General features: G+C 41.7%; 2 protein-coding genes across 2 annotated transcripts; both read left to right on the top strand.

Annotated features, from left to right (window-relative positions):
* The first annotated feature begins 3,828 nt into the window (after nt 1-3,828).
* LOC137282432 (monocarboxylate transporter 12-like) lies at nt 3,829-17,885 on the top strand. Its single transcript, XM_067814182.1, has 5 exons — nt 3,829-4,070; nt 12,815-13,104; nt 14,797-14,940; nt 15,257-16,138; nt 16,636-17,885. The coding sequence occupies exons 2-5, from the start codon at nt 12,909-12,911 to the stop codon at nt 16,773-16,775; spliced, it is 1,362 nt and encodes a 453-aa protein (XP_067670283.1). The 5' UTR covers nt 3,829-4,070; nt 12,815-12,908; the 3' UTR covers nt 16,776-17,885.
* A 2,089-nt stretch (nt 17,886-19,974) lies between these two features.
* LOC137282431 (monocarboxylate transporter 12-like) lies at nt 19,975-27,047 on the top strand. The gene is made up of 6 exons (XM_067814181.1): nt 19,975-20,065; nt 21,204-21,366; nt 22,724-22,958; nt 24,557-24,700; nt 25,004-25,885; nt 26,722-27,047. Exons 3-6 carry the CDS (start codon nt 22,763-22,765, stop codon nt 26,859-26,861), a joined length of 1,362 nt encoding a protein of 453 aa, XP_067670282.1. The 5' UTR covers nt 19,975-20,065; nt 21,204-21,366; nt 22,724-22,762; the 3' UTR covers nt 26,862-27,047.

Raw genomic sequence — 27,047 nt, 5'->3', positions numbered from 1 at the left:
ATATGTATATTTGTGAGAAAAACGCTGTAACTTGAAAATAAGTTGTAACTTTCACATGACGTCATGGTGAAGAAGGACATTGTTCATGGTTTCGTTAAAAAATGCCCGAAAAGCATGCCTGCCTGGTCCCCTGTCCTCTTTGTAAGAAAGATTTGCATCAAGTTCAAGAAAAACATTGCCATTTCGAGCATTTAAAAACAACATTGGAGGTAACGAAAGACCAGTCAAGTCTGAAATAGAGTATAACATTTTCTGCGCATGTGTAGATTAATTCACCTTCTCAGCATGCGCACCGGTAACATAAAAGAGCGGCAACGCGACAATGCGACATATATTTTGTCACATTGTCGCGTGTCGCGTGTCGCGATTCAATCAGTATGTTATAATGCATACTATACTCATTGTCTTGATAAAGTGCGACACGCGACAACGCGACAACAAGACATTTTAATAAAATGTCGCGTTGGCGCATTTTCGGGTGTCGCGTTTTAGTGAATTTTTACACATCTTAGATAGGGCGACAATACGACAACGCAACATATGTTGACCTTGAAAATTGTCGCCATGTCGCACGTCACAGTTTGGGGGAAAAGAAAAGTATTATTCAAAACGCGACACGCATTGTCGCTCTTTGGTTAATTTTTCCTCATATTTGAGAGGGTGACAACGCGACAATGCTCCTTCTCGGATTTCATAGTTGCCTGAGGACGATGCGGACGTTTATGGACGTTTGTGAAGTCGTTCCTTCGATGTTCAAACCAGGCAGTTTGTAAGACAAGGGCAGGGCAAATTAACGTTTGCATTGGCGAGATAGGCACATGTGACACAAGCTGCGTGGGGTTGAACGATGTAGTGTTGGAACAGTTCCCTTTGGTGAGGCTGCAGGATTTCGTCGATGTAGCGATTTGCTGTCAGAATGCCTTGAACACCACTAGCTCCGATCTACACGTGTGTGACGAGTCTTCCACACCATGACGCCCCTGTATGATTCTCTTCAATTAGCGTATTGCCATCAACATAGGATCAAGACAGCTCGTCTCAAAGTCGTCAGTGAGACGTGCCTCGACTCGGGGAATGATGTTCTGCTGGTTCTCCTGGATTTGAGCACGGCTTTTGACACAGTCAATCACCAGAGACCGCTGCTACGACTTCAGGACGATTTGAGTTCCAAGGTTTGCACTGAATTGGTTCATCTGTCTGTCTCAGAGATCACAGTGTGGGTACACAGATGGACAGTTCAGTACATCTAAACTGCGGTGTCCCTCAAGGTTCATTATTGGGTCCCATATTATTTACCTATGGGTCAAGTCATTGATCAGCACAAATTACCAACACACCTCTACACCGGTCATACGCGTCTCATGAAAATGTTTCAACCAATAGCATCCATAGCAGAAGCAGCTTCTGCTGTACACATATAAAAAGTTGGATGAACGTCAATAAACTCACGCTTAACGACGACAAGACAGAGTGTATACTAACAGGCATATCTGCAAGATGTACCCAGTCGGGTCTCACTGCAGTTTAGATTGGAAACTCAAGCATTCATGTCACTCGGTCTGTGAATAATTGGATTATGTTTTGGACTCAGAACTGTCCATGAAGCAACATGTCAGCCATATCGCCAGAGTCTGCTCTTACCAGTTGACCTGACCTAAATATGTCTAACCTGATTCTACCCCTGGTAACATCTAGGATTGATTATGGTAACAGACTCCTTGCCGGTGCACCAAAATCTCAACAAGCTCCTTCGCAGTACATACAGCTGCAAGAAGTGTGACCATATTATCCCCATCATACGTGACTTACAGTGGTCAGCCATAAGATGCTCCACAATATCTGTGGGATTTGATCACAGAGTACAAACCAGCTCGATGAATGCTGTCAGAAAGAAAGCTGATGTTCCATCTGTGAACTATGGAAAACTTTCCTTTGTTTGCAATACACCAAAGGAATGGAACAAACTCCCGCTCAGTTTCAGACAGTATTCAACTCTTGCCGCCTTCCAATTTCGGCTGAAAACCTTATTTAAAACTGTTTTTCCAGAATGCCGACACATATGTGGACGTAGGGCATGCCTTGGGCATGGATTAATGCGCTATATAAATTCACAATGATTATTTTTCACTTAATCAAGCATGTTCCCAGCGTTCCTCAGGGTCCATGTCTTTACCATACTGCACAAAAGGACACGTCGGTGTCGGTGTAGTCGTGTCAGTAAAGGTCCAACTTTTTGGTCGATATACTTGCATTCCTCGCCTCTCACACAATGTCTGATGGTTTGGTCTAAAAGTCAGGCAAATGACCTGCAGTGTCTTTTGCTTATCGGTGCCGCAGGTGAAACGCCCGGATGAATCGGTTTTGAGCAGGAGTGGTCACTCTTGGCTTTCACGTTTGGGACGATTTTTGGTCGAATTGAAGCGGGTATATGAATGTCATAACCATGATATCTTATCATGATATCTTATCATATCTTATCATGATATCTTATGATATCTTATCTTGCAACAGCAGTCTGGGACTCCCTTGCTTACAAACGATCAATGTCGATAAGTCGGTCAGTAGCATTCAATGTTGACATATTTTATCTTCGTTTACGTCGTAATTTTCGTAATGAAATGATGAATTTGCTTTGGCCATTTATAGTGGATGTCTCTACTCATGTGTTCGAAATTGCAAATATCAAGTCTCTCATTAACATAGCATACTGTTTCTGGCAAATCATTCAGTCGTGTCACGTCATGGATAGCACAACTCTCATTTCCATAATATACTGTTTCAGTCATGTCACACTCGACTTGACGAGTTATAGTCACAATTTTCTGCTCCAGTCTCTGAGCTTTGATGATGCACAGTCCAGACGTCAAACAAATGCACCAGGTAAATATTGGAATGCTGACATGCAGAATACAGCGTCAGAATACAGCAATCATATGGTTTACTGTGAGTTTGTGAGTTGGGTTTTCCGCCTCTCTTAGCAATGCCATGGCGGGGACTTGAACACGGGTCATCGTGATGAGCTAACACTTTAACAACTGGGTTACCCTGGTGTTTCACTGATAAAGGCCATAAATTGTCTGTGCGATCAAACATAGGATATGTCATTCTTACCATATATACTAGTACTTGACAGTTTACCCAAAGATGTTTGGGAAACAAGCGATATCGTTGAAGTTAAAGAAGTCTCATGCAGACCCGTGCCAGTTATATTCGGAAAAAAACATTTATGCTATACTAAAATAATATGTAAGTCTATGGAAAGTACAACAGTTGTCCGAATGAAATTTGCACGGGTCTGTACATCCAATGCAGGTTGATCGTGAATTGGTTCGTGTGTGCATGTGTGTGTGTGTGTGTGTGTGTGTGTGTGTGTGTGTGTGTGTGTGTGTGTGTGTGTGTGTGTGTGTGTGTGACAAATAAGGGTTTTGAATGAGTTGAACGATATTTCATGTACAGTAGTAGTTATGTCCCACTTAAACAGCCGTTGTAGCTCGCCGACATGTGTGAATTCAAACTCGAGGACAAGAGAAGATCACAAGGATTGCGTGTAGCGTCTTCTGCAGTCGTATATCACGTGACGACGATGATGTTGTGAAGGTCACGAACGGAAGTAATGTTGTGGGGGTCACGGACGGATTACTATTGTGGGACTAAATGCACTTGTGTGACTAAAATAAAGGAAAAAAACTCTCAAAGGAAACCAAATGATTAACGTGAATCAGTTAAAACAATCGTTGAAGATTAGCCCACTTAAACGTGTTTGTCGTTGTCTGTTATTGATCGCGTCCACTTTGGTGAATATTAATAAAACTAGACAATACATACACTGTGTTAGATCTGTACACAGCTCACTGACAGTCGGTTTCACGTGTCAAGCAGTCCAACGGTCAAGGTCTCGTTTACATGTGGAGCACGTCGACTCTGTATAACCCAATTGTTTGGCTCTGTGGCTGCAACCTTCGTTTACTTTCATGACTCTTGCCCTCGGAACAAAACTGGGTATTCCATTTACGGATCTGTGCGGCGATTCACAACATACAGCGCAGAAACAGCAAACTGCACCTACACAGGTAAGGTTCTCTGAGTTTTCATCAGCCGTACACGAGACATTAATCTCACTGAGCGATTACACGATTTCATGTTATATGTGTCATGCACCTGTTCAAAACGGTCGATAGGAGAGCCTCCGTGCCCCACATATACACACGGACAGAAGTATCGCAACACCCTAAATGTTTCATAGTAAAGGTATGTGACCATTAACCATACCAAATGTACAGGTCTAAAGCTGAATTTACTGCTTGGATATACTGACCATCATGGAATAATAAAATAACAAATGTGAACACAAACAAAATAAAACATCGTAGTTTATCCATAGCGGCAAACACGACAAATAAACTGACTCATTTTCTGGCTGTTGTACCTGGCTGTAGTAATCTGACAACTGTAGTTGTATGTATGCTTTCTTCAGCAAGTCTTCAGCAAAATATCAAAAACCGAGACCAATGTCAATACATCCAGTGTTAGATACAGATTCAAACTGTCAATAGCCAGTGGGGCTAATGACCCTAAAAGGCCACTCGACTTATACGATGACATGACTAGCACTGCATATTCTTATGGTCCGTTATTTTGGTGATTTAAAAAGAAAACATTTAGGTTTATTGAAAGATATATTAGCGTGACACTGAGGCCCAGACTACGACGCCTAGAGAGGGGACATTATGGTGTTAATAAACTCATACCATCGATGTTTAGAGTTACTTTGGGTGATTGTTCAGTCATTTCATGTTGGACCAGGTCAATATTTTCATCCATATCCGATCCAGACATATCAAAGGAATCACCGAGGTCAAACGTAACATGCTTCATACGATATGTCTGTTTACCTTTGTAAGGGTTAATGAAAGCACAATATTCCTACGCGCATCGAACCGACTCTCAGAAGTGGTTATTGAAAATGTTACACTTCCAAATTTTTAGTAACAGCCAATCAAAAACGAACATGCTTAAATGCCATTAAAAGTCACTTTGTTCTCGTTTGATATTTAACTCGCACACATGATAAATCTCCATATCAGACTCGTGGACTTCTGAAAGTGTGTAAGTGACAGCGCGGGTCTCCACATCGGGATCATAGGCCACTCAGTCCCGATGTGCGTTCTGTCACATGTTTACCACTGTATGTACCATTTCGACCATCATTCGACCAAACAATAGTAAAACATGGCTGCTGCTGCTCTCCTCAACTCTACCACTGTCTCTTGTCTTCCCTCCGTCTCTTGTCCACCATCCCGAACTACCACCCGAGAGCAACCACATCGGACGCTCTTCGACAATATAATGGTCAGTCATGATACAATGACACTCACTTGAGTCATGACACACCGTTCTCACTAAGTTAGTTATGAGTAATTCACTAACATTAATAACATGAAGCTACAACGGAATAACAGCGTTGGAAATTTACACTGAGGAAACGCCATGCTTTGGGCTCCCCACAACGTTATAACAACGTTGATTTGGATCAACCATAAAGGATCGCAAAACAGAGCGGCTTTGTCTTCTCTCTAGCACGACTGATAAGGGTTTTAAAACAGGACTCTTTGCCGCGCAAGAACTCGCGGCTTGGAAGGACATTTTTTCCTGGAAAACGTTTGGAATTGCCCAGTTGAGGGACAGGATGTGTAAATCCGACAGTTTATTTTCTCATTCGAGTTATTAATCTTAACCTCCTGTATGACACTCGACTTGCCCCAATTCAAACCGTGAACTCAGTAAGTTTAGTCGCCGCTGACTTTATCCTAGTAGGTAATCACTGTTGATAACCATGCTATTTTTCCAAATCTGGGAAAGACCTGGCATGCCAGCTTTTACGTGGGAGACATGGACAGTGGAAGTGGAAGCACTGTGCATTATGGTCCTGACGGACGAGGGCAGGTTAGGACGTGCAGGCCGACCTTGTGTTGTCCCGGTCTAAAGTATGGCGGAATGCTGCCGATTTTTCCTACTTCAAAGTATCTTCAGTGGCATCAGGAGCAAGGACTTCTACTTCAACCAGTTCACATTTTACTTCAAAAACATCAAATGTGCAGCCGGGGTAGACATGTCCGACATGTTTGTTTAGAACAAAAGGGTCAACACGTTCATTGTATTCATACGCGGCCCATCGGTCACTTTCATTAATATACGTACGGTTTTAATGACCTTTCGACCAATCAGAATCGAATATCACACAATGCATGTTGTGCTGCAATGATCAATAATGTGAACGAGATAATATCACAAATAGATATTTAAGACGGATTCCACTGGAGCATGAGAAACATTGAACTACAAATGATTTTTCTGATGTGAAGTTATCGCAAATCACTAGCCAACCATGATCCGAGAATTGCATGCATGCTCTTGTCATCAGTTGTTTGAAATGAATTCCCCATCCACCTGTGTGTAACAAAAACGAAAAGCATCGTCTGACGAATGGAAACAGGAGAATCGCGATCAGCTTAAATATATTAGCACTAGGAACAGGTACAGCTCAGGACATCTGCTACAGCTTTTGATACCGCGTTCACAGATTACAGGCATTTCTGGGACATACAAACGTTGTCAACAACGGCATTGACAAGCATCAGATGTGGGGCTGTGAACGGCTTTTCAGGGACGAACCGTGATTTGTATGCTATACTAGTTGATGGGCAAGAGGATTGTACTGCAAGGCCAATAGGAGGTCGACAAATTTGATTTCAACAGTGAGTTTGTAATGTATGCATACATCTTTCACTCCCACAGAACACGCGCAATTCGGATGCCGGAATGTGCCGTGGCCCAAGACTAAAACGATGAAACCCGCCAGCCGCAAACTGAATCCATTACAAACTGTTCTAACGTCACATATTAAAACGGCAACCAACTTGTACAGTTGGTTCGCCATGTGCGAAGTCACTTCACCAACTACAGACACTGCAGCAGGTTGCAGTATGCTCTACGACTGCGCATCCAGTCAGAGCTCATCAGTACTCTGCTTGATATCAGTACTCACGTTTCATGTATAGAAAGGAAACTGCTAAAATATTTTAGGACTTAAAATAGATACACAATAATACACATGGAAACGAATAAGGAAACACTTGAAAGGACAAGTGTTCTCTTATTTATTTCCAGAAGTTGCACCACAGTGCTATACATACCTTGTGAAGAATCCTGGCAAGGAATAAAGGAACACTTCCATGTGGTCCCTTGTTCGTTTCCACGAGTACATGTTTAAATGTTTAAAGTATTCACAAGTTAAATTCACACCAAAGTTCATCAGCATCGTTTGAACTGGAACTTGGTGATAAATGGAGAGTGTGGATGACATGACAGTGATGATGATGTTTTACATGTCAACTGTAATAAGCGAGGAGCTTGCAAACGCCATGCCGTTTTACATCATGTCGTCTTACCCATTTATCCGAATGTCATCATGTTTGTTGGTTTGAATCACTAGTTTCAAATTACACCTTTCTCACATATCAGTTGAGGATAGACATTCAGAGTTACTAAAACAAGGGCCACACTCAGATGCTCAGCAAAGTGTTTTTATAATCGTCTGTATTGTTATGTACCCACAGTTTAACGCTTCAGTTCTTAACGTTATTTGCACACGTGTCAATTTCACACATGCACCTTGCCCACCTAGCTGTTCTACCAGCAAGTGCCCCCCTCGTACAAAATAACGAAAGGTGACAAGAAAATGATGATCGTTTGTTAAACAACTTTTTTATCCGGGTGTCCCAAACTAAGGGACACATCGTCAAAGTTGGTCTGTCGATTTCATGTGGCTGTGCAAAATTTGGTTTTGTTGCAATTATTAGATTTTGTGTTAGTGTGCAATTCATCGGTCTCAAATGGAATCAAACGGAGTGTAGTGAAGCAATACATTGTCAATGAATAAACAGCAAGTGCTGAATATACATATCCAAGCTCTTGCCATCATACTGTGGACTCGTCGTGCTGGTACAGGAAACGCTTCTCGATCATCAGCGTGGTTTTGGGGTGCTTCTTGTGACATCCTAGGACTGTCAGGTAATTCCGGGAGAATGTAGATGAGTGACCATAAAAATATTCCAGTTCAAACTACGTATTTCAGAACTTTTTCAAGCTTTGCATCTTGGAAAAGCAAAGAATGGTTCATATTTTATGAGTAATTATGTCCTTTGAATAATATTCTAAATAGTTCTGAAACCTGTTTATTGTATTATAAGTGTGGATAAAGGAAGCACAAATTGAGTGGTTTGATTGATTTCTACGTTTGGCTGTGATATTGATTTAACATTACATATATAGGAATGAATGCATTGGGAATAGATTTTCAGTGTATACATGTGAGCGAGTGAGGTTGGTTTTACATCGCTTGTTTAGGACAGGAGAAATGGGCTTTACACCTTGTAGCCATGTGCGGAATAGAAACCCTGACCTTCAGGTGAATGGTGAATGGTTTAACAATTAGAATACTCCAGTGCACCAGTTTTCATGAAAAAACCCCCCACACACTAAAAACATGATTACCAGTGAAATATATACATAATCAGTGGTGGTAGTGTGTATTTCAACATATTCTTTTCCATTATCCTAGAACACATTGGTCCAGCTGTCTGTTAGAAAATATTGAATGTTAATTACCAGACGACCTTATTTGCAAAATATTTGGGAAGTGAAAACCATCACATCATTGTCATGTTGCTATCAGCGCAGAATCTACAGTGATGTTTATCTACACATCTAATTTTTCATGTATTGGTAAGTATCTTTTTCAAAACAGGTAATGTCTTTGAGCGATTACTCAGTACTCTAGTGTATTTGGTCTTGTGTTTTAGTAGCTTATGACTCGATGGTGTTGTGTGCTTTTCAGTAGTGTGTAGAACCTCAACCCTGCATAACAAGGAAAAGAACATTCATGCACTGTGCATCACAGTACATGGTTTACTAAACAACTACATGCAAGACAAGTTTAAACGTAATATTGTAAAGCAACCGGTTTTTAGTTAGCAGGGGCCATGATAATGAGTGCATTATTTGATAAATAATTGTTTTATGATCAATACTCATTTGGCTGAAGACTTTGACGTTCTTGTTCTGAATACCTGACTGTGTTGACTGATATGGAACATTATGACTTCTATGTGAATCCAAAAGTCACCATAAATGGTAAAGTTTCATCTACCTTTATTCATTATTATGCTAGGAGAGCTGTTATTATACATCATAGACTAGTTTGGTGGGGCAATGTACCTACAGGACGACAAAGAAAAACAATTTGACCCTGCCATAGATATATACATGTGTAAACATCCCGCTTGTCGCTGCTAATAACATAACCACTATATTGACATCACACACAGCTGACAGTCAAATATTTACTTCATGGATCACTGATCAGTATGTTGTCACTTCATTGTATCCACCTGGCAGGAGATCGCGGTTATATATATATAGTCGGTCTATTTTACTTGAACCATTAACGTGGACAATTATCATCTGTCAGACGAGCGTGACGGCCAACATAACAGTGTTCACTAGTCACATAACAGGCCATTCAACATATTTTAACTCCTTTTCCTCATCTGGGACATTAGAAGCCCAACCTTGCGTCACCTTGGCGCCTGAACAAGCACGGAGTGATCGACACCTGATCATTACACATGATCGACACGCCATCGACGACAGTGGCGTGTCTACCTCGTACCAGGTTTTGCACGTGTAACATCGACTATTCATCGGCATCGCACTCCTGTATTTCATCCTCAACCAGACTTAACACGATGACCGCAAGTAACTGATTCCGTGATGTGTGTGATATAGACAACAACGTGCTTAAGAGGTGCTCTTGTAGAGAGGAGGACTACACTATTGTCTATTCCATGAACACTTCACCGATGTCACCATGTCGTAACCGTGAGTGAGTATGTTTTACGCCGCATTTAGCAGTAGTTCAGAAATATCACATCAAGGAACAATAAAAATGGGATTGACTCACTGTGCCTGTGTGTGGGAGTCGGCACTACAAGGCAATGCTTTCGCCGCAAGGCTACACCACCTACCCGCCATGTGGAAAGGCATTGTATACTGTACAGCTGCACTGCCGGAGTAACTTTCCGCGTTAATGTTTAAATTACATGTCAGGTTGTTTCTTAACCGGCTTCACAAACTTTATGTCAGTAGAGAGTCAGTAGCTATGGATACCTACATCACGTCATCATCTTAACATTGGCCTCTCTGACCAATATAGCTTTTCTCATTTTTATTTGTTGGCGATTGTCTCCCTTCGTAGGCCCTCGTCGTCTGAGGTGTTCGCTGTCATGTTGGTGTATTATTCAGGTTACATGCAACAGGCGTAACATAGGTATGTTATAGTCGATATCACAAGGACAGTGCTTTCGGTCTGTGTTGTCGGGTGTACACGCGTATCTGGTGTTCCATGGCGCGTGCATGTTTTTCACTCGGCGCGTGTCATTTGCTAAGTCTCTTGTGCTTTGAGTACCACACAAACAGCTGCATACAGTGACATGGCAGTGTAGTTCAGTGACATAGCGACATTGTCATTCGTTCTATTTATATGCAGCCCACGGGGATGTATAGGTCACAAGTACATTAACAATAAAACTTATTTGTATGCTTATCATACATTGGACATATCAACATGGTTCATGGCAGTGCGGAATGGGCGTATCATGTATGTACAAATCTAACGTCAAGCATGATACGGATGAAACTAACATGCCATCTTATTTTAAGGGCACAGGTAAGTACGACATTCGTCAAACAAAAGCTGAACAAAAAACAGGAACATGTACTCTGGATTGAAATATTGCTTAACGCCGCAATCAGCAATGTTGCAGCTATTCGCAGCGAACTCGGGACTCAACAGAGAACTCGAATCTGTACTCACAAATACAACACTTGTTACATGTGACCACTTTCTAAATGGCACTGTGTATTCATGTGATACAACCTGTTCGACTGCCAGGAAGAAACAAGTTCCAGACAAGTGATCCTAACTGACCTCGTACAACTGTCTACTGCCTGAGGCAGGAATGGCCAACGGACATTGAAGACTCTTTGTCTGCCTCTTGAATATCTTCCTCTTCCTTCAGGCCTAGCCAGGGTTCTCCCACGGCGAAAGAAATAAATTTCCTTTCAAGTTCAGAAATACCTTGCTGCAGAATGTTATTAAGACAGTGAAGAAGAAGAAGTTCCAACGCTACAATAATTAGGAATGATTATTTTTAGTATATTTAACTTTTTCAATGTTTCTTTTTCCTCGTTTTTTTCTCATAGTTCATTATTTTATTTATCTTCACTGCTTTTGATTTCTGTATTTTTCTTTTCTTCACTATTCTCTTGTTCACTGGTCCCACGGGGCGCATAGATTGACATACCCTTGATGCTTGTTTATGTTCCGTGAGCTCCAGGCATCATTAACTCATGCCTTCCCCCGCCTAGTAAAACTATAAATAATAGCAGGATTGTGAGTTAAGCAAGATCTAGATACTTTCTTTCATATGCCCTGTCTGATATGTCAGGCCAAGATTACTCAACTAGTAACCCTTCATTCACTCTTGTGGAAGATTCCACATCCCATGCCGATATTGTGTCAGGTGCATCGCTAGAGAATCACCAAGTCCCCGCTCAGTCATGATACATATTCAAGTAAATTCTGACTGGAATCGACACTTTCTCCAGAATAGATATATACAGATAAGCTGTCCGTATATTCAGTCTTTGCTAGTGTTTTTTTTTTTAATATCAAACAAATCACATAATTTTCATACAGGTAATGTGAGCTAAAGTTAGCTACTAGCTTGCTAGGGATCATGTATGATGTAAACATCCCATGTATCGCTACTACCAACTTAAGAACTGCGCTGACGTAAGCATGATGTCACACTGTACAATGTTGCATGGATCACTGGCCTTATGTATGCCGATAGTCTGTTGTCATCAGCTCGTGTAGCCTATCAGTGGTATTGACGCAGGTTTTGAATTTCTTATACATTTGTTAAGGAAACACTTTGTATCAATAATAACAATGGGGTTGATTTCTACATAGGTTTCAGCTGCTACCCATCCATCATGTTTCCTTTGACCTGTCTGAGTGAGTGAGTGAGTGAGGTTTACGCCGCACTCAGCAATATTCCCCCAATAATAGGCGTATTCTACCCCCGGCTCCTTCACGGGTGTTGACCTGTCTGAAGCATTGTCTCCAACAAATGAGCATTTGGACACAATTAGGGAACTCGTTTCGATAAACATGAAACCGATGAAGTGTCGGCAATTCTTTGTTAACACTAATGACAATGAACAGAACACTGATGAATACACTACCATGATTATCTATGCATTTAACCGCTAACCCGACTATTAAATTGGTAAACTTTCCCTCCTGTGCCTCTAATGAAGTTTGTAAGAGTGCACAAGAAGGAAATAGCTACCCGAAAAGATAATCCCAAGATCAGAAAGGACAGTTCAACAGTAATGAAAAAAATCATGTAATCTGTATGGTTGAGAGTTGTGACTGCCCATTAAGTAACTACTGAAGCACAGAATGTATATTTGACAGATGAAAGATTAATACTTCTGATTTCAAATTGAAAGTATAGGCAAAGGAGAACCCCTGTCTCAAAATCGTACATGCTTGGTATTTTTAGAAGATAAAGGGATAATAAGACAGGAAACCTTTACCATCATGTTTTGCAAAGGGAGAAGTAAGTAAATGATCAGATGACACTGGTCCCATGGGGTTGCATAATGAACCACTGGTGTGTTTCAGAACCAAATCAGTTCTTCAGAGGATTCGTGAAAGAAAATAACACGTTGACTCGTTGAGTCATCGACAGAGTGTGAGGAGAACCTCCTTCAGTACGATGCCACACTGCTGTGGTAAAGTGACAGGCCATAATGTGGTTGTTCTGGTAGCTGCCTCGTCCGTGCGTCTTCTCTTCAGTGGCTTGTGGTTCACTCCCGGCATCCTGTACGTCGCCTTTAGGGACGCTTTCCATCAGAGTGCAGCCGTGACGTCATGGATCACGTCACTTCAGTACTTCACGACCTGCATAACAGGTGAGGATATTAGGCAGTCACATTACCATTATGTATCTTAGTCTCTGTGGTTCGTTTCCTTGCACAGAAACATGCACGTACACCACCTGTGTTTGTTGACCGGTGGGACTCTGGTATGACTGGTATGACTATTCCACTTGGTGTATTACATACCACAGCACTTTGTATTCTCAAGACGAGATGATTGAAAGTGAGACCTTTACGTACCACCCGTGGCGTACTAAAGTGTTACCCCTGCCATCGTACGGTTCAACACAGTGAAGGAAGAGGGGCTTAAATATAAATATACTTGGTGAATCACATGGCCGCCATGTGAATTAAAAGCGGAGTTACCTACCTTGCTCCATTCACCCACTATGCCAATAGTGTTTCTTGCAGAACAAATGTCACGACAATTCTAACTAAGACGACGACTGATATGAAAAGTAATAGCCAACTGTTTAATGGTGAAATTAGGCAATATGACATGTCTTTTATTAAACGTCCGCTTATTACCGGACGCCAGCAGCGGTAATGGAGGCGAAGAACGATTTGACATGCCACGAGTGGAACTTAAACTGTTGATTTTAATTACTGTATCGTATGTTTCGTGAAGGCGATATTTTATTTTGACATTAAAAATATGTTTCGAACCGTAGCGTGGGAAGCACGAAGCCAACCTGTCTTAATTTAAACATAATATTTCACTCTGTTGCACAATCCTGTTTTCGCTACAATTTGCCCGTGTTTGTATCAAGTGTATCATTCTTTTCGCCATCAAACATGTCAGGAGCAGCAAGTTGATAGATTCCTGTTTCTTCTTAAGATCATAGCAGTGGATACAGCTTGTGTCATGTGACATAGCAGTGGATACAGCTTGTGCCATGTGACATAGCAGTGGATACAGCTTGTGCCATGTGACATAGCAGTGGATACAGCTTGTGTCATGTGACATAGCAGTGGATACAGCTTGTGTCGTGTGACATAGCAGTGGATACAGCTTGTGTCATGTGACATAGCAGTGGATACAGCTTGTGTCATGTGACATAGCAGTGGATACAGCTTGTGTCATGTGACATAGCAGTGGATACAGCTTGTGTCATGTGACATCAGCCTATAATGGGGGCTATCGGGGTGGTACAAACCTATGAAACATACAGATGTCCATAAGGAAAGTTTCTGTTAATCCACACGAGAAGCTTTAATTTCAGCCTCCTCTCACTCACTGTATGTAAACGCACGCGTCGAAGTAGCATGGTTTAAGAATCAAATGCTCTCAATGTGTACAGTCCTTGTGGTGGACGTACCAGAGGAGAGTCATGATTACACAATGCCGTTTAGAGGCAGAGGAGAGTCATGATTACACAATGCCGTTTAGAGGCAGAGAAGAGTCGTTTTCCACAATCTCTCTCAAAGGCCAACTTTTCCTCATTAACCGTTTGATTCTGGTTTGTGATCCCATCCACCCATGCACATGTTATACATGTTATTGGCACTTTTAATTAAATGTCCACTCTCAACTTTGTACATTCTAATGAGAGAGTATTGCAGCTCGGGTTGGAAGTCCCTGGGTTGACGAACGTGAATGTTATCCAGCACACGCCAATTCTTGTATATTTTACAAAAGAACAACACAGGTTTGACAAACTTTCTCATATTACCGCTTTCTTGATCAAGCAAGGCAATATCAATGTTATTCAATTTCTCCTTCAGTTGCAGTTGGGGGCTTCGTGATGCCTCGTTTCGGCAGTCGACTGGTCACAATGGCTGGAGGAATCATCCTGTCCGGTGGGCTTCTGACCAGCATGTGGACCACTCACATCGTTCACCTGTTTATCACATATGGAATGCTGGCGGGTACTAGTCTTCGATGAACGTGCAATTGTCCTGTTTAACTGATAATTGATTACGCTTTCTTAGTAAAGTACAGATACAGCACACAAAGGTACTAGAATCTGTACTTTGCTAAGAATGTGTAATCCCAGACATAACATATGCGATAATGATGCGTCATGTATTATGGATGGGTCAGAATCATGTATCATAAAAAGCAAAACAACTTCACAAACCATCCACACCATTTTATAATATGTTCTGAATTCTGGCGTAATGAGCTTTAAGCTGACTGAAACTCGTAATCGACAGTACATGTGTATGCAATTTTTCAATCCAGGGTTTGGAGCAGGCCTCGGTTATATTGGATGTTTGGAAGCCGTGAAAGAAACTTTCACCACTAATGTTCACATGGCATTCGGGCTGAGTGCATTTATTGCCAACTTTGGGATAACGATCTTCCCACCTGTGCTGCAGTTTCTCATTGATACCTACACCTGGAGAGGGATGTTCCTGGTCCTGACGGGAGTGGAGCTTAACGTCATTGCTGTTGCCGCGGTTTTCCCAGGACGCCATAGACGTCTACAAGTTGAGACATCCATAGCACAGGAGACAGCCGAGTCGTACAGCCATGGAGATACGTGCTCAGACACCAATGATGGGACCAAGGATTCCTTATTACATGCTGGTTCGTCAGGAACAGATCAGACAGTTTCACTGGAAGACAAGACGTTGGAACCAACCTTTCTTCAAAACCATTATTTCTTAAGGAATCGACATTATTATCTTTATGTAGTGAGTGGCACCTTGTTCCTGTTTGGAGCTGGGATTATACTGGGACATTTATCTGCCTATGCCCTGCAGAATAACATCACAGATAGCTACGGAGCTGCCATGCTGTATACAGTCAATGCTTTGTCAATGGCATGTGGAAAATTACTCCACGGAGTTGTGATAACGAAAAACAGAATAAACCCTATCAAACTCCATATATTCGTGTGTGGAATAGGCGGTCTTGTAACATTGATATTCCTGTTCCATATTCCACTTCCGGTTCTATACGCTTATGTGGTAGTGTTTGGAGCGAGTAATGCTAGCATAGGCGGCGCGCTCATGCCATCCATACTGCTGGAGATGGCGGGCTCGCACAGTTTCTCCTTCTCCGTTGGCGTTTACACAGTGGTTACAGCGATGGGATCTCTCGCCGGAGCTCCAGTAGCAGGTGAGAAAGAGAACCAGGCAATCAAAGTATCTGTGATGTTTACATAGGGCAATATCAGGATGGACTTGTGAGTGAGTTCAGTTTTACGCCGCACTCAGCAATATTCTAGCTATATGGCAGCGGTCATTAAATAATGGAGTCTGGACCAGACAGTCCAGTGATCAACAACATGAGCATCGATCTACGCAACTGGGAACCGATGACATGTGTCATCCAAGTCAGCCTCGTGACCACCCGATACGGTTATTCGCCTTTTATGGCAAGCGTGGGTTGCTGAAGGCTTATTCTACCCTGGGTCGATGGCCTTAAGATATACCAGTGAGTCGAACATAAGAGTCATCTTATGAACAAGCACTTCTTATGATGATCTGTCATACAGACATTACCATTGTAATTTTATATTTACATATGTTAAGTTGGATGGCATATTTTAAGTGATACTTAGCTATTACGCCGTTCTCAAGAACTACACTAATTGTATTTTTGTTTTTCGGAAGGTCGGATATATGACGTCACCAGTTCCTATACAACCCCGTTCTTGCTTGCGGCTATATCAATGATATCATCTGCATTCTTCATGGTGACATCGTGTCATCAGATCAAGCCCGGCCAGGCAAACACTAACGACGAAGTTTAAATATATGGCAGTATAGAATGACAGTATACATCCTATCAATAGATCGCCCCATCATCGCCACCATATATTGCTGAGTGTCAGGCTAGATCTGCCATACAGACCTTGGAACAAATGTACTCAGTGTAGCCCATGCAAGTCTAGAATGTGATTATCATTTCTGAAAGATGTCGATCACCTTGCACGTTTGTGACGTCATGGCGTCTCACATCAAACGGGTGGGCTGTCGACGGAATATTTATGTTTTTAGAACTGTACGCTATTTATCCTGGACAAAACCCGTGCAATGTTCAAATGATCGTTGCGCTTAATGGATTGAAATCAACGAGACTGCAAATATCTCATGACTAAATGTTCTCTTTGTGACTAACAACAATGAACCCATTTCACATCCATACGTAACAAGGGGCATATTTACGTTTGCCAATCATTTGTATTAGGTTTGCTACCATCATGAACCTGAAAATAATTGAGCTTGGTCCACAGAAACCAGTGGTTGATAATATAAACAAGTATCCCCGCCATCGAAGGACGATGAGTTGCAGGATGACGATTTCTGTCTTGCAAGAAACTCTGAAATAGCCACAGTGTACGGCGAAACCCTGACATTGCAAACAGCCTTTAGCCTAGTTTGCTTGACTTCAACACCCACTCTCTGGTCATTACACACACATTGGCATAGGAGTGTCCTCAGAATCAATGACCATGTGTCACCTTATCCTGAGCAGTTGTACACCAGCCGGTCTGTCTTCACTCACTTGAACAACTTGAACATCCCTTCTGATTTATTGTTTTGTTTGTTGCTTAACTCCGCCCTCGGCTCTGTTGTATGACTGCTAACTGTACATAACTGACAATCCAGTAACCGACAATCCAGTGACCAACAGCATGAGCATCGATCTACGCAGTCGGGCGAGAGAGCGGTTTCAAGCGATTGTACAATGTCTCAAAGATCATCATTGGCTGTGAGGACAATTAGCTTCTCAGCTACTAGATACATGACTTCAAACATGTTAGCCATAAAATTAAAATGAAAATTACTACACAGTTTTCAATTATATTTATGAAGAATTTCTTTCATGTAAGTATGGAAATAAAATAATGGGATGTATTCTTCTTACTTTAAACACTAGACGATATTAGAAATAGGCCCCGATAACTCATGCATGAAGCGGGTACACTGTCACAAACCCATAGTGCTATACATCATACGGCAGGGAACACTTCAATCAGATCAGCCATAGTGTGCAAATGCTTCATACTATAGATGTGAACACTTTTGAATGCACATTTGCGACGTTGATATTAACAACTCGGAGCAAATTGTACAGATCAACAAAAGTACTTCCTGTTAATGGATAGGTTCGTTACAAACACGACGAACAGTCAAGCAACGAAGTTGGTTGTGGGTAGATTCAAAGCTATGCAATACTAATGTGATAGATGTATATACTCTGACTCGACCCATGTGACTCGTCCTGAAGGACGTCGGCATTGTAGGCATTGGCAGTTGAAAGTTGGGTGTGGTCAGATATTCTGATCAGAATGTCGTTCGTGACGAGGTACTTAAAGGTCACATGCAACCATAAATCAACAATAGTTAAAACACAGTTATCACTTATTCATGATATATAAAATGCATTGTTGGTTAAAAAAAAAGCCCCCAAACAAACAGAATTATAAGCGTATAATCGCAAATCAAAAGGACAATATTTTGTACCTGGGTTTACGTCCCTTGAAACGAAATTGCCGCGATACTGAACCCAGTCAGAGCCGGTGGGAGTGAATTCAGGTGTATAATCGCAAATCAAAAGGACAATATTTTGTACCTGGGTTTACGTCCCTTGAAACGAAATTGCCGCGATACTGAACCCAGTCAGAGCCGGTGGGAGTGAATTCAGGTGTAACGAAGCCTTTTCATTGGCCACTGGTTCATTTGCCGATACCCTTAGTCGGCTCTTTGTTTATGGTTTATAATTCCGATAGGTGTTAATTTCAAAATGGATGTGGTCAATAATTTAAGTTGTGCAATGCATATTGTCATTAGCAGACAGGCAGGCAGACATGTAGGTGCCAATAAAACAAACATTGAATTTTCTCTGACAGAGTCGGCTTATCACAATCCAACCAAGATTAGACTACTGCTCACGACCTCATACACGGGCAGGCATACTGTTTCAAGCTGCGCGAAGCTATTCAGTGTTCATGCGTTATGAGCGCAACGAAGCATGTCTGTTGAAACCACTTTTTCACCCAGCGTTGGGGGAAAAGTAGTGAATCGTTTGAACTCCTATTTCGATTTCACGGTCCTTTTTTCATCTCGGAATTATTTTAGGATGAACTGGCATTTGTGATTATTTGGCATATATCAGATCTGCAAAGCTGTGTTTCACCCTTCTCCAAGTTCTGTTATTCAGCTGAGGATAGCTTTGAAATATTACACAAAAGAAGTTGAGTTCTTTGCAAATTCCGCTTACTCATGAAAGAACCATTTACCCGTATAAAAAAGCATGCAACATGATCCAGTCTGAGCCAACCCTTTTATTAATAAGCTTAGCTTCTCTCAATGTGTTAAAGCAGACTGTTGCACGCCGAGAATCGATCGATTAGCATAAATCCACACAAGCATCCGTCGACTGATTAGTCTGGTTAACTAATCAAAAGTCGACCAATTAGGTCGTAATCTATGAGAGGTGTAGGTTAATTTTATAATCGCGAACATCATAGTCTAGGGTCCAACACAAACTTACACTGATTATAGGATATTGCATTTTTTTTACTTTTGTTGTCCTTTTGTCAGGAGTATTCCAGTCTCACTGACGGTCGCCTGTATCCACTTCCAAACAACATAAGCATCATTTACGTCTTTCACCAATAAAGGTTAATTATAGATCAATTAAAGAAAGAAAGTAAGTCACTTCTTGTCATGAACGTCACACGCTATGAGCTAAGAGCAGTGAGAAGGGATAACCTACAGCGTCTTATAGTCTCCCTGCTTCCACACATGGCATCAAGACACTGACTCTTCTACGGGGACACGGTCTATGTAGGCATAGTTAGCACTTTGATATATTGGGAAAAATACATTTGGATGCAAACTTGAATGCCTTATTTGTGAACACTGGGGACGTATCATTCCAGATATCTTCGTTTCGTTTTAGTATTCTGCAATCCATCTTTGTTTTTCCCAGCTGGGCGGAATGACCCGGCCTTGACCTGTGTTATAAAGATTGCAGTTGGTTTAAGAACAAACAAGGACACAGATTGAATGCAGATCCTGTCTGGAAATATAGGTAAGTGCTGTCGAAACAGTGCATCAAATAAGGTCATGGTGGGGATTATATTATGTCGAGTTGGCAATCAATATTGGCGTGACTGTTTGTAAAAGCATTCTCACAAAGGCACCGGCGTCGCTCTGCTGTGGGCACGGACAAAAATGGTTATATGAAAAATACGAATCGGTCACTGAAAAAGGACGTGATAGAAGCGTGTAAAAACGTTATATAGGTTATAATGTTTCACTATTTCACCAGCTCCCGGCCCATTTCGTCTTAATCATATGATCTGTATATGAATGACAATAATCTCTTGGGCCTTGATGTCCTTATGCCTACCTTTACTATAGAAACTTGTGCTTTTTCAATGGTTTTACTGTAGAACATTAATTCTGACACTAAAATAATAGAATTTCTTCTTCTTCTTTTTGTGTAAAACAGTAGTTCCACACGATTTTGTTAATGGAAGGTGGAGCCGTTTTGAAACATGATGCCGTTTTGAAGAGTGGTGTAATTTCGAGCTCGGTGTTGTTTTGAAGCACATAGCCGTTTCTGTTGAGCATAATAATCACTACATACGTTGTGCGACCAGATATTTAAGGGATCATTGAGGCGGGCTGTCGTCTATTGTCACGACTGTAACAGCCTCAAATTCTGTAGTGGAACGTTTTGGAGTACTGCTTTCACAACCATTCTCATGCCGCATCTACAAACAGTCTCATTGCCAGTCCTAACGATGGACAAATCATATCTATTAATACGATATACCACTAACAGTATGCCAATATACGGTATACAACGTGTTGTAAGCTATAATCGTCGACCTCTTCTGGCCGTTGTACCTATTTGACAACACCACTAAATGGAAGTTCATGTGCAGTCATACTTCAGGATCATTATAACGTGCGGTCATACTTCAGGATCATTGTAAGCGTATTCATTATCACTCTCCACCTGAACACACACAACCAGTTCACAGCCCAATCTCATCACCACATCTGGAAGTGTATACAACATCAAGAGTAGTTGCTGTGCGTTCAGTGTTCTGGTATTTCGGCCACACAACAAAGAAGAATATATACATCTAGCACTGAAATTCAGTACTAGGTGCCTTCTTATTTAATTCACTTACACTAACTTATGTTTATTTTTGTAGCAACTTTCAATGGCAAAGAAGACCATCCTCACCATATCTTCATCCAATCATTCTCCACATTGAGTTTTGTGGAAAAGAAGCGATAGCGTACAGGCCACTTCGTTAAAACGGGGAAAGAATGCTCACCATGTGTTCCAGGTAGAAGGCAAAGGCAGGTTGACAGGTAAGGTGATGGTAAGGTTCTATATTGATTCAAGGCGTGGCAGTGTTTATTTTATTTGTCATTGAAAATGGACCACGTGACACAATTCAAGGTGACGTTTAAGGTGATATCGACTGCTTGAATAATGCGTCTAAAAAGACTTTAAGCTAGGAATATGAATGGACTTCACTGTAACCGACGTGTTTGCTTTAGACATGGTCATTAGATCCCCCTAAGTATGATTGCACGCTTAAATACATGAATTATATTCTAAGGAAGAGCTGTTCTTATTGAGAGTTTGCAATGTGTGTCTTGAGAATCGTCTTCAATATCCTTGTCTGTGAACACAGTCTAACTGTTTAGTAACTCGGGGTTGTTTGTGACAGTTGATAAGACAATATAAACACGTGGTTAGACTGAGATTCAGGCTTGCTTTGACTGATGCCCTGTTGACTGTGATGTTTCATGTTGGAAATATCTTGTTGACACTAATGTATTTCTGAGTCTTACTGTTTGACAAGTATTAGATTAACTAGCGCAGTGAACGCGTTTGTGACAAGCAGGCGGGGCAAATAATGTGGACGAATACACTTGGTTGCTACAGGTAGATTGGCGATTACGCACGTGCAATACATGCTGACCATGGCGTGAAATCAATCCAGCTACTGTTTAACACGTGTCTCACAGAGCGATTTAGTTCAACCAAACACCATCACGACACGATTCGCGCGAGGAAATTGAACTTTTCAATATTTAGACACCCTGGTTCCCCCTGGTTTCAAATGGAATGTTCTGGAGGGCGTTGCCATATATGCAAATTGGGGTCATTTGTCAGGCCATGGCTCATCTCATACTTGTCAAACAATATGTTATAGTTAGATTTGCGTCCTCGTGACGCAGATATCTTTCTGATCCTCATATAATGGGAAGACTGATGTTTTGCTGACACAAATGTCTTTCTGACTGTTATGTTCTGATTAGATTAGTGTGCTGCTGACACAAATGTTTTCTGAGTATTTTGTAGTGGTGAGATTGATGTGCTGTTGGTACAGATGTCTTTCTGTATCTTATATACTGATGAAACTGATGTCCTGCTGAAACACGTCTCATTTCCAAGACTTATCACAGTCGGTGACGAACGTAAATTGGCGACTGAGGAGGCTAAGCGTCCACAAATACGATCTTCCTATACGCATTTACAGAAGGTTGTTTTCTTCGAAATAAGTGAACGTCATTACTTAATAATGACGTCACAACATAATTCTGCGGTGGGGCGAGTTTGTGAAGTCTAAGGTGAAAAATGTTTTTGGAGCCACATAATTTTTCCATTCGTTTTATCTTTTTGTGATAGAAGCTATGATTCAGAATCTGTTGACAGAGCGGATTTTCTTGTTGAGCTGGATGCTGCGTCACAACGATGACACGTTGCTACAGCAAAGCGACAGGCCATGACGTGGTTGTTCTCGTGGCTGCTGCATCTGTGCGTCTCCTCTTCAGTGGCTTGTGGTACACACCCGGCATCCTGTACGTCGCCTTCAGGGACGCCTTCCATCAGAGTGCAGCTGTGACGTCATGGATCACGTCACTTCAGTACTTCACGACCTGCATAACAGGTGAGGATATTAGACAGTCACATTACCATTATGTATCTTAGTTCCTGTGGTTCGTTTCCTTGCACAGAAACACGCATGTACACCCGTGTTTGTTGATCACATGTTTTATGGATAATTCTGGGATGCGCTTTGCACGTCTTGTATCATCACTATTTGTTGGTGATCCATAAACTCGTGCGCTGTCATCTTATCGCATGGTGACAATCACTGGATTGTCTGGTCCAGACTCGATTTGTTTACAGACAACATTGTTCACCTGTAATACTGAGGAAACAAATGTATGCTCATGATACAGTCAAAACTATACTGAGATTTCTTATGATCCATGGAAATCCAATGAATGATAATGTGTGCGACATAGAATTACAGTTAAATCACGAACTGAGACAACCGATGCTGGTTGGCATGAAAAGTTTGCCACGGACGTATTCTTTGGAACATACATTTAATGTGAGTCCAGATGTTCTTCTAAAATTCTACTTCTTTATCCAATCACACACATGCATGGGCTTTTGGAACATAAACTTACCGTTTCCTCCGTTACCACCAAAAACATCTCTATAACAAAGGTTAAAAATAATCCCGAGACGAGTTATATCTGTATCCACGATCACAAGGCATATTATAGTACTCCTTGACGTTCGGTTTCTCTCCACAGTGATTTCGTGTGGACAATATAGAATGACCTTGAACTCTAAGCATGTTAGTTGCAGACATCTTCTTAAGGTGAATAGTGTTTAACATCTCGGTAGATCTTTTTTTCACTTTGCCACAACCATTCCTTGTGGTAGAAGAAGCATTTGAAAACACTCCCGGGAAAGTATTTTTCGTCTATTATTTTTTTTTCTTTTCGTCAGCTTGTTTGTAAATGTTGATAAATGTCCACAAGCCTGAATTTGCCGGATTAAATGCTGCTCTCAAGCCAATATGAGCCACATGTATATCGGATTTGACTAGCATACATAGCACTGAAGTGTCGTCCAGTGGCAATATCGCCATTTGTTTCGCCTCTTCTCCGGGTCAACAAAGCCTGTTTTGTAGGTCAAACCCAGGTCTGTCAACCAGTCCTCACCAGCAGCAACACATTCCTAACATTTGGTGTGTTACTGGATAAGCAGCTGTTTTGGCACGGGCGCAAACATGTGATATTAAGGGATCAGATCTGTCGACTATCGTCTTTCAGCAGAAAATGGCATCAACATCTCTGTAACACAGCCACTTTAGCATGGCCGACGTACCCCGTGGCTTCACTTATAACGTTGCACAATATTTGGATCAAATCATCTCAACATTCACGGTTTGTTGATCGCGCAAAAAATCGGCGCGTATTTGTTGTTGCCGTCCCCAAACCAAAGTGATCATATCTATCGGTTGAATTACTGGTTGCTCTGGATTGTCTGCGTTTCCACTCCACACGAGGTATGTTTGTCCCGGGTCTCGTCACTGTCCAGAAGGACAGCCACACATGAACAGCGTTCATCAAATTGTTTCGCTGACAATGTGGTGAACCGGTGCACAGCAAATTGTTCGGCTTGATCCAACAAACACTCTTGGAGAACATCGTAACCTTTAAACGTACATTCATTTTCTCCTTTCAGGTGCAGTTGGGGGTTTCGTGATGCCTCGTTTCGGCAGTCGACTGGTCACCATGGCGGGAGGAATCATCTTGTCCGGTGGGCTTCTGACCAGCATGTGGACCACTCACATCGCTCACTTGTTTATCACATATGGAACGCTGGCCGGTACGAGGCGTCACTGCCCATGGAATATAAATCCTATTAAGTTTCGTACTTTGTTTCATGAGGGACTGTATAAATATGTACAAGAATGAACATTCGCCAAACGTCAGGTACATTTACATAACACCCTGATCTTTTTTATGCAGTAATCTATGTAACTTCAGAGAAAAAAAACAACCCTTAAATCTATACTTATCTCCTGTTGTTGCTAACGTGATACCGTCATATTCACCAGAAGATTGCAATTACAAATATGCATACGAAATACAGCCCACGGATCTTTTACTCTCTCATTTTTCACTCTAGGGTTTGGAGCAGGCCTCGCTTACATAGGGTGCTTGGAAGCTGTGAAAGAAACATTCACTACTAATGTCAACTTGGTTTTCGGAGTGAGTGCATTTATTGCCAACTTTGGGATTATGATCTACCCACCTGTGCTGCAGTTTCTCATTGATACCTACACCTGGAGAGGGATGTTTCTTGTCCTGGCGGGAGTGGAACTCAACATAATTATTGTTGCCGCGGTTTTCCCAGGACGCCATAGACGTCCACAGGTCGAGACATCCATAGCACAGGAGACAGCCGAGTCGTACAGCCATGGAGATACGTGCTCAGACACCAATGATGGGACCAAGGATTCCTTATTACATGCTGGTTCGTCAGGAACAGATCAGACAGTTTCACTGGAAGACAAGACGTTGGAACCAACCTTTCTTCAAAACCATTATTTCTTAAGGAATCGACATTATTATCTTTATGTAGTGAGTGGCACCTTGTTCCTGTTGGGAGCTGGGATTATACTGGGACATTTGTCTGCCTATGCCCTGCAGAATAACATCACAGATAGCTACGGAGCTGCCATGCTGTATACCGTGAATGCTTTGTCAATGGCATGTGGAAAGTTACTCCACGGTGTTGTGATAACAAAAAACAGAATAAACCCTATCAAACTCCATATATTCGTGTGTGGAATAGGCGGTCTTGTAACATTGATATTCCTGTTCCATATTCCACTTCCGGTTCTATATGCGTATATGGTAGTATTTGGGGCGAGTAATGCTAGCATAGGCGGCGCGCTCATGCCATCCATACTGCTGGAGATGGCGGGCTCGCACAGTTTCTCCTTCTCCGTTGGCGTTTACACAGTGGTTACAGCGATGGGATCTCTCGTCGGAGCTCCAGTAGCAGGTGAGAAAGAGAACCAGGCAATCGTGCTCACAAAGGAAATTGACAATATCCCAGCTGTGGTGCAGTAGCCATAAAGTAATCAAGGAAGGTCTAAACAACCAATGATTGATAAAATAGACACATTGTCAGGGTTGGAGGGCAAATGAATGCAATTGTCGCTACATTTGGTGTAGTTTGATAATCTCATCAGAACAAAGGGTAACAGAATTTGTTGCTTAATCAAACAATCAACATGCATTTTAGCTGCACACTTTCAAACACAAAACGATTAACTTTTATACAGAACACAGGGCTTCCGAAGTAACACTAGCTTTCGGTAGCACGTGAATACTGGACCCGAAGGGATCACGTCTTAGGATGGATCCGATGTGTTGTCCTTAATGTCATTACATGTTTGTTTTTGTTTTTTTGTTTTTGTTTTTTTTTTTTTTTTTTTTTTTGGGGGGGGGGGGGGGGGGGGGGTAGCCTAGTGGTTAAAACGTTCGTTCGTCACCCCGGAGACCCGGGTTCGATTCCCCACATGGGTACAATGTGTAAAGCCCATTTTCTGGTGTCCCCCGCCGTGATATTGCTGGAATATTGCTAAAAGCGGCGTAAAACTAAAACTAACTCACTCACTCACTCACCCATTACATGTTGGTACAGCCATACTTTCATGTTTCTAACGCATGTGGTAGAGAATCTGATTCTGTATAGACTCCATGAATTCAATATTGAATCACCGAGTAAAGTCATTCATCAGTTCGATGTATGTAACCTTTGATTCATAGTTTGGAATTTCTTAATCACTTCGTCTCCATGTACAACACTAGTTTTATGTTTGTTTTCCTTTACAGGTTGGATATATGACGTCACCAGTTCCTATACAATCCCGTTCTTGCTTGCGGCTATATCAATGATATCATCTGCATTCATCATGGTGACATCGTGTCATCAGATCAAGCCCGGCCAGGCAAACACTAACCACGAAGTTTGAATATGTGACAAGTTACACATCCCTACAATAGATACACTATTGCTCCCGTCATAGTTTAGAGAATGTTATGTTTACAGAATTTTGTATATTTACACAATCGAGATGTATTTCCGTTACAATATGCGCAATTGCCAAATATGTCCGTGTCTGTTGTGAAACAGAAAAACACGAATTCTACCATAAATC

The sequence above is a fragment of the Haliotis asinina genome, chromosome 4, assembly GCF_037392515.1.
Source record: "Haliotis asinina isolate JCU_RB_2024 chromosome 4, JCU_Hal_asi_v2, whole genome shotgun sequence".
Classification (NCBI taxonomy): Eukaryota; Metazoa; Mollusca; class Gastropoda; order Lepetellida; family Haliotidae; genus Haliotis; species Haliotis asinina.
Note: the sequence above shows the minus strand (reverse complement) of the source record. Positions and strands in the feature narration are given on the sequence as shown.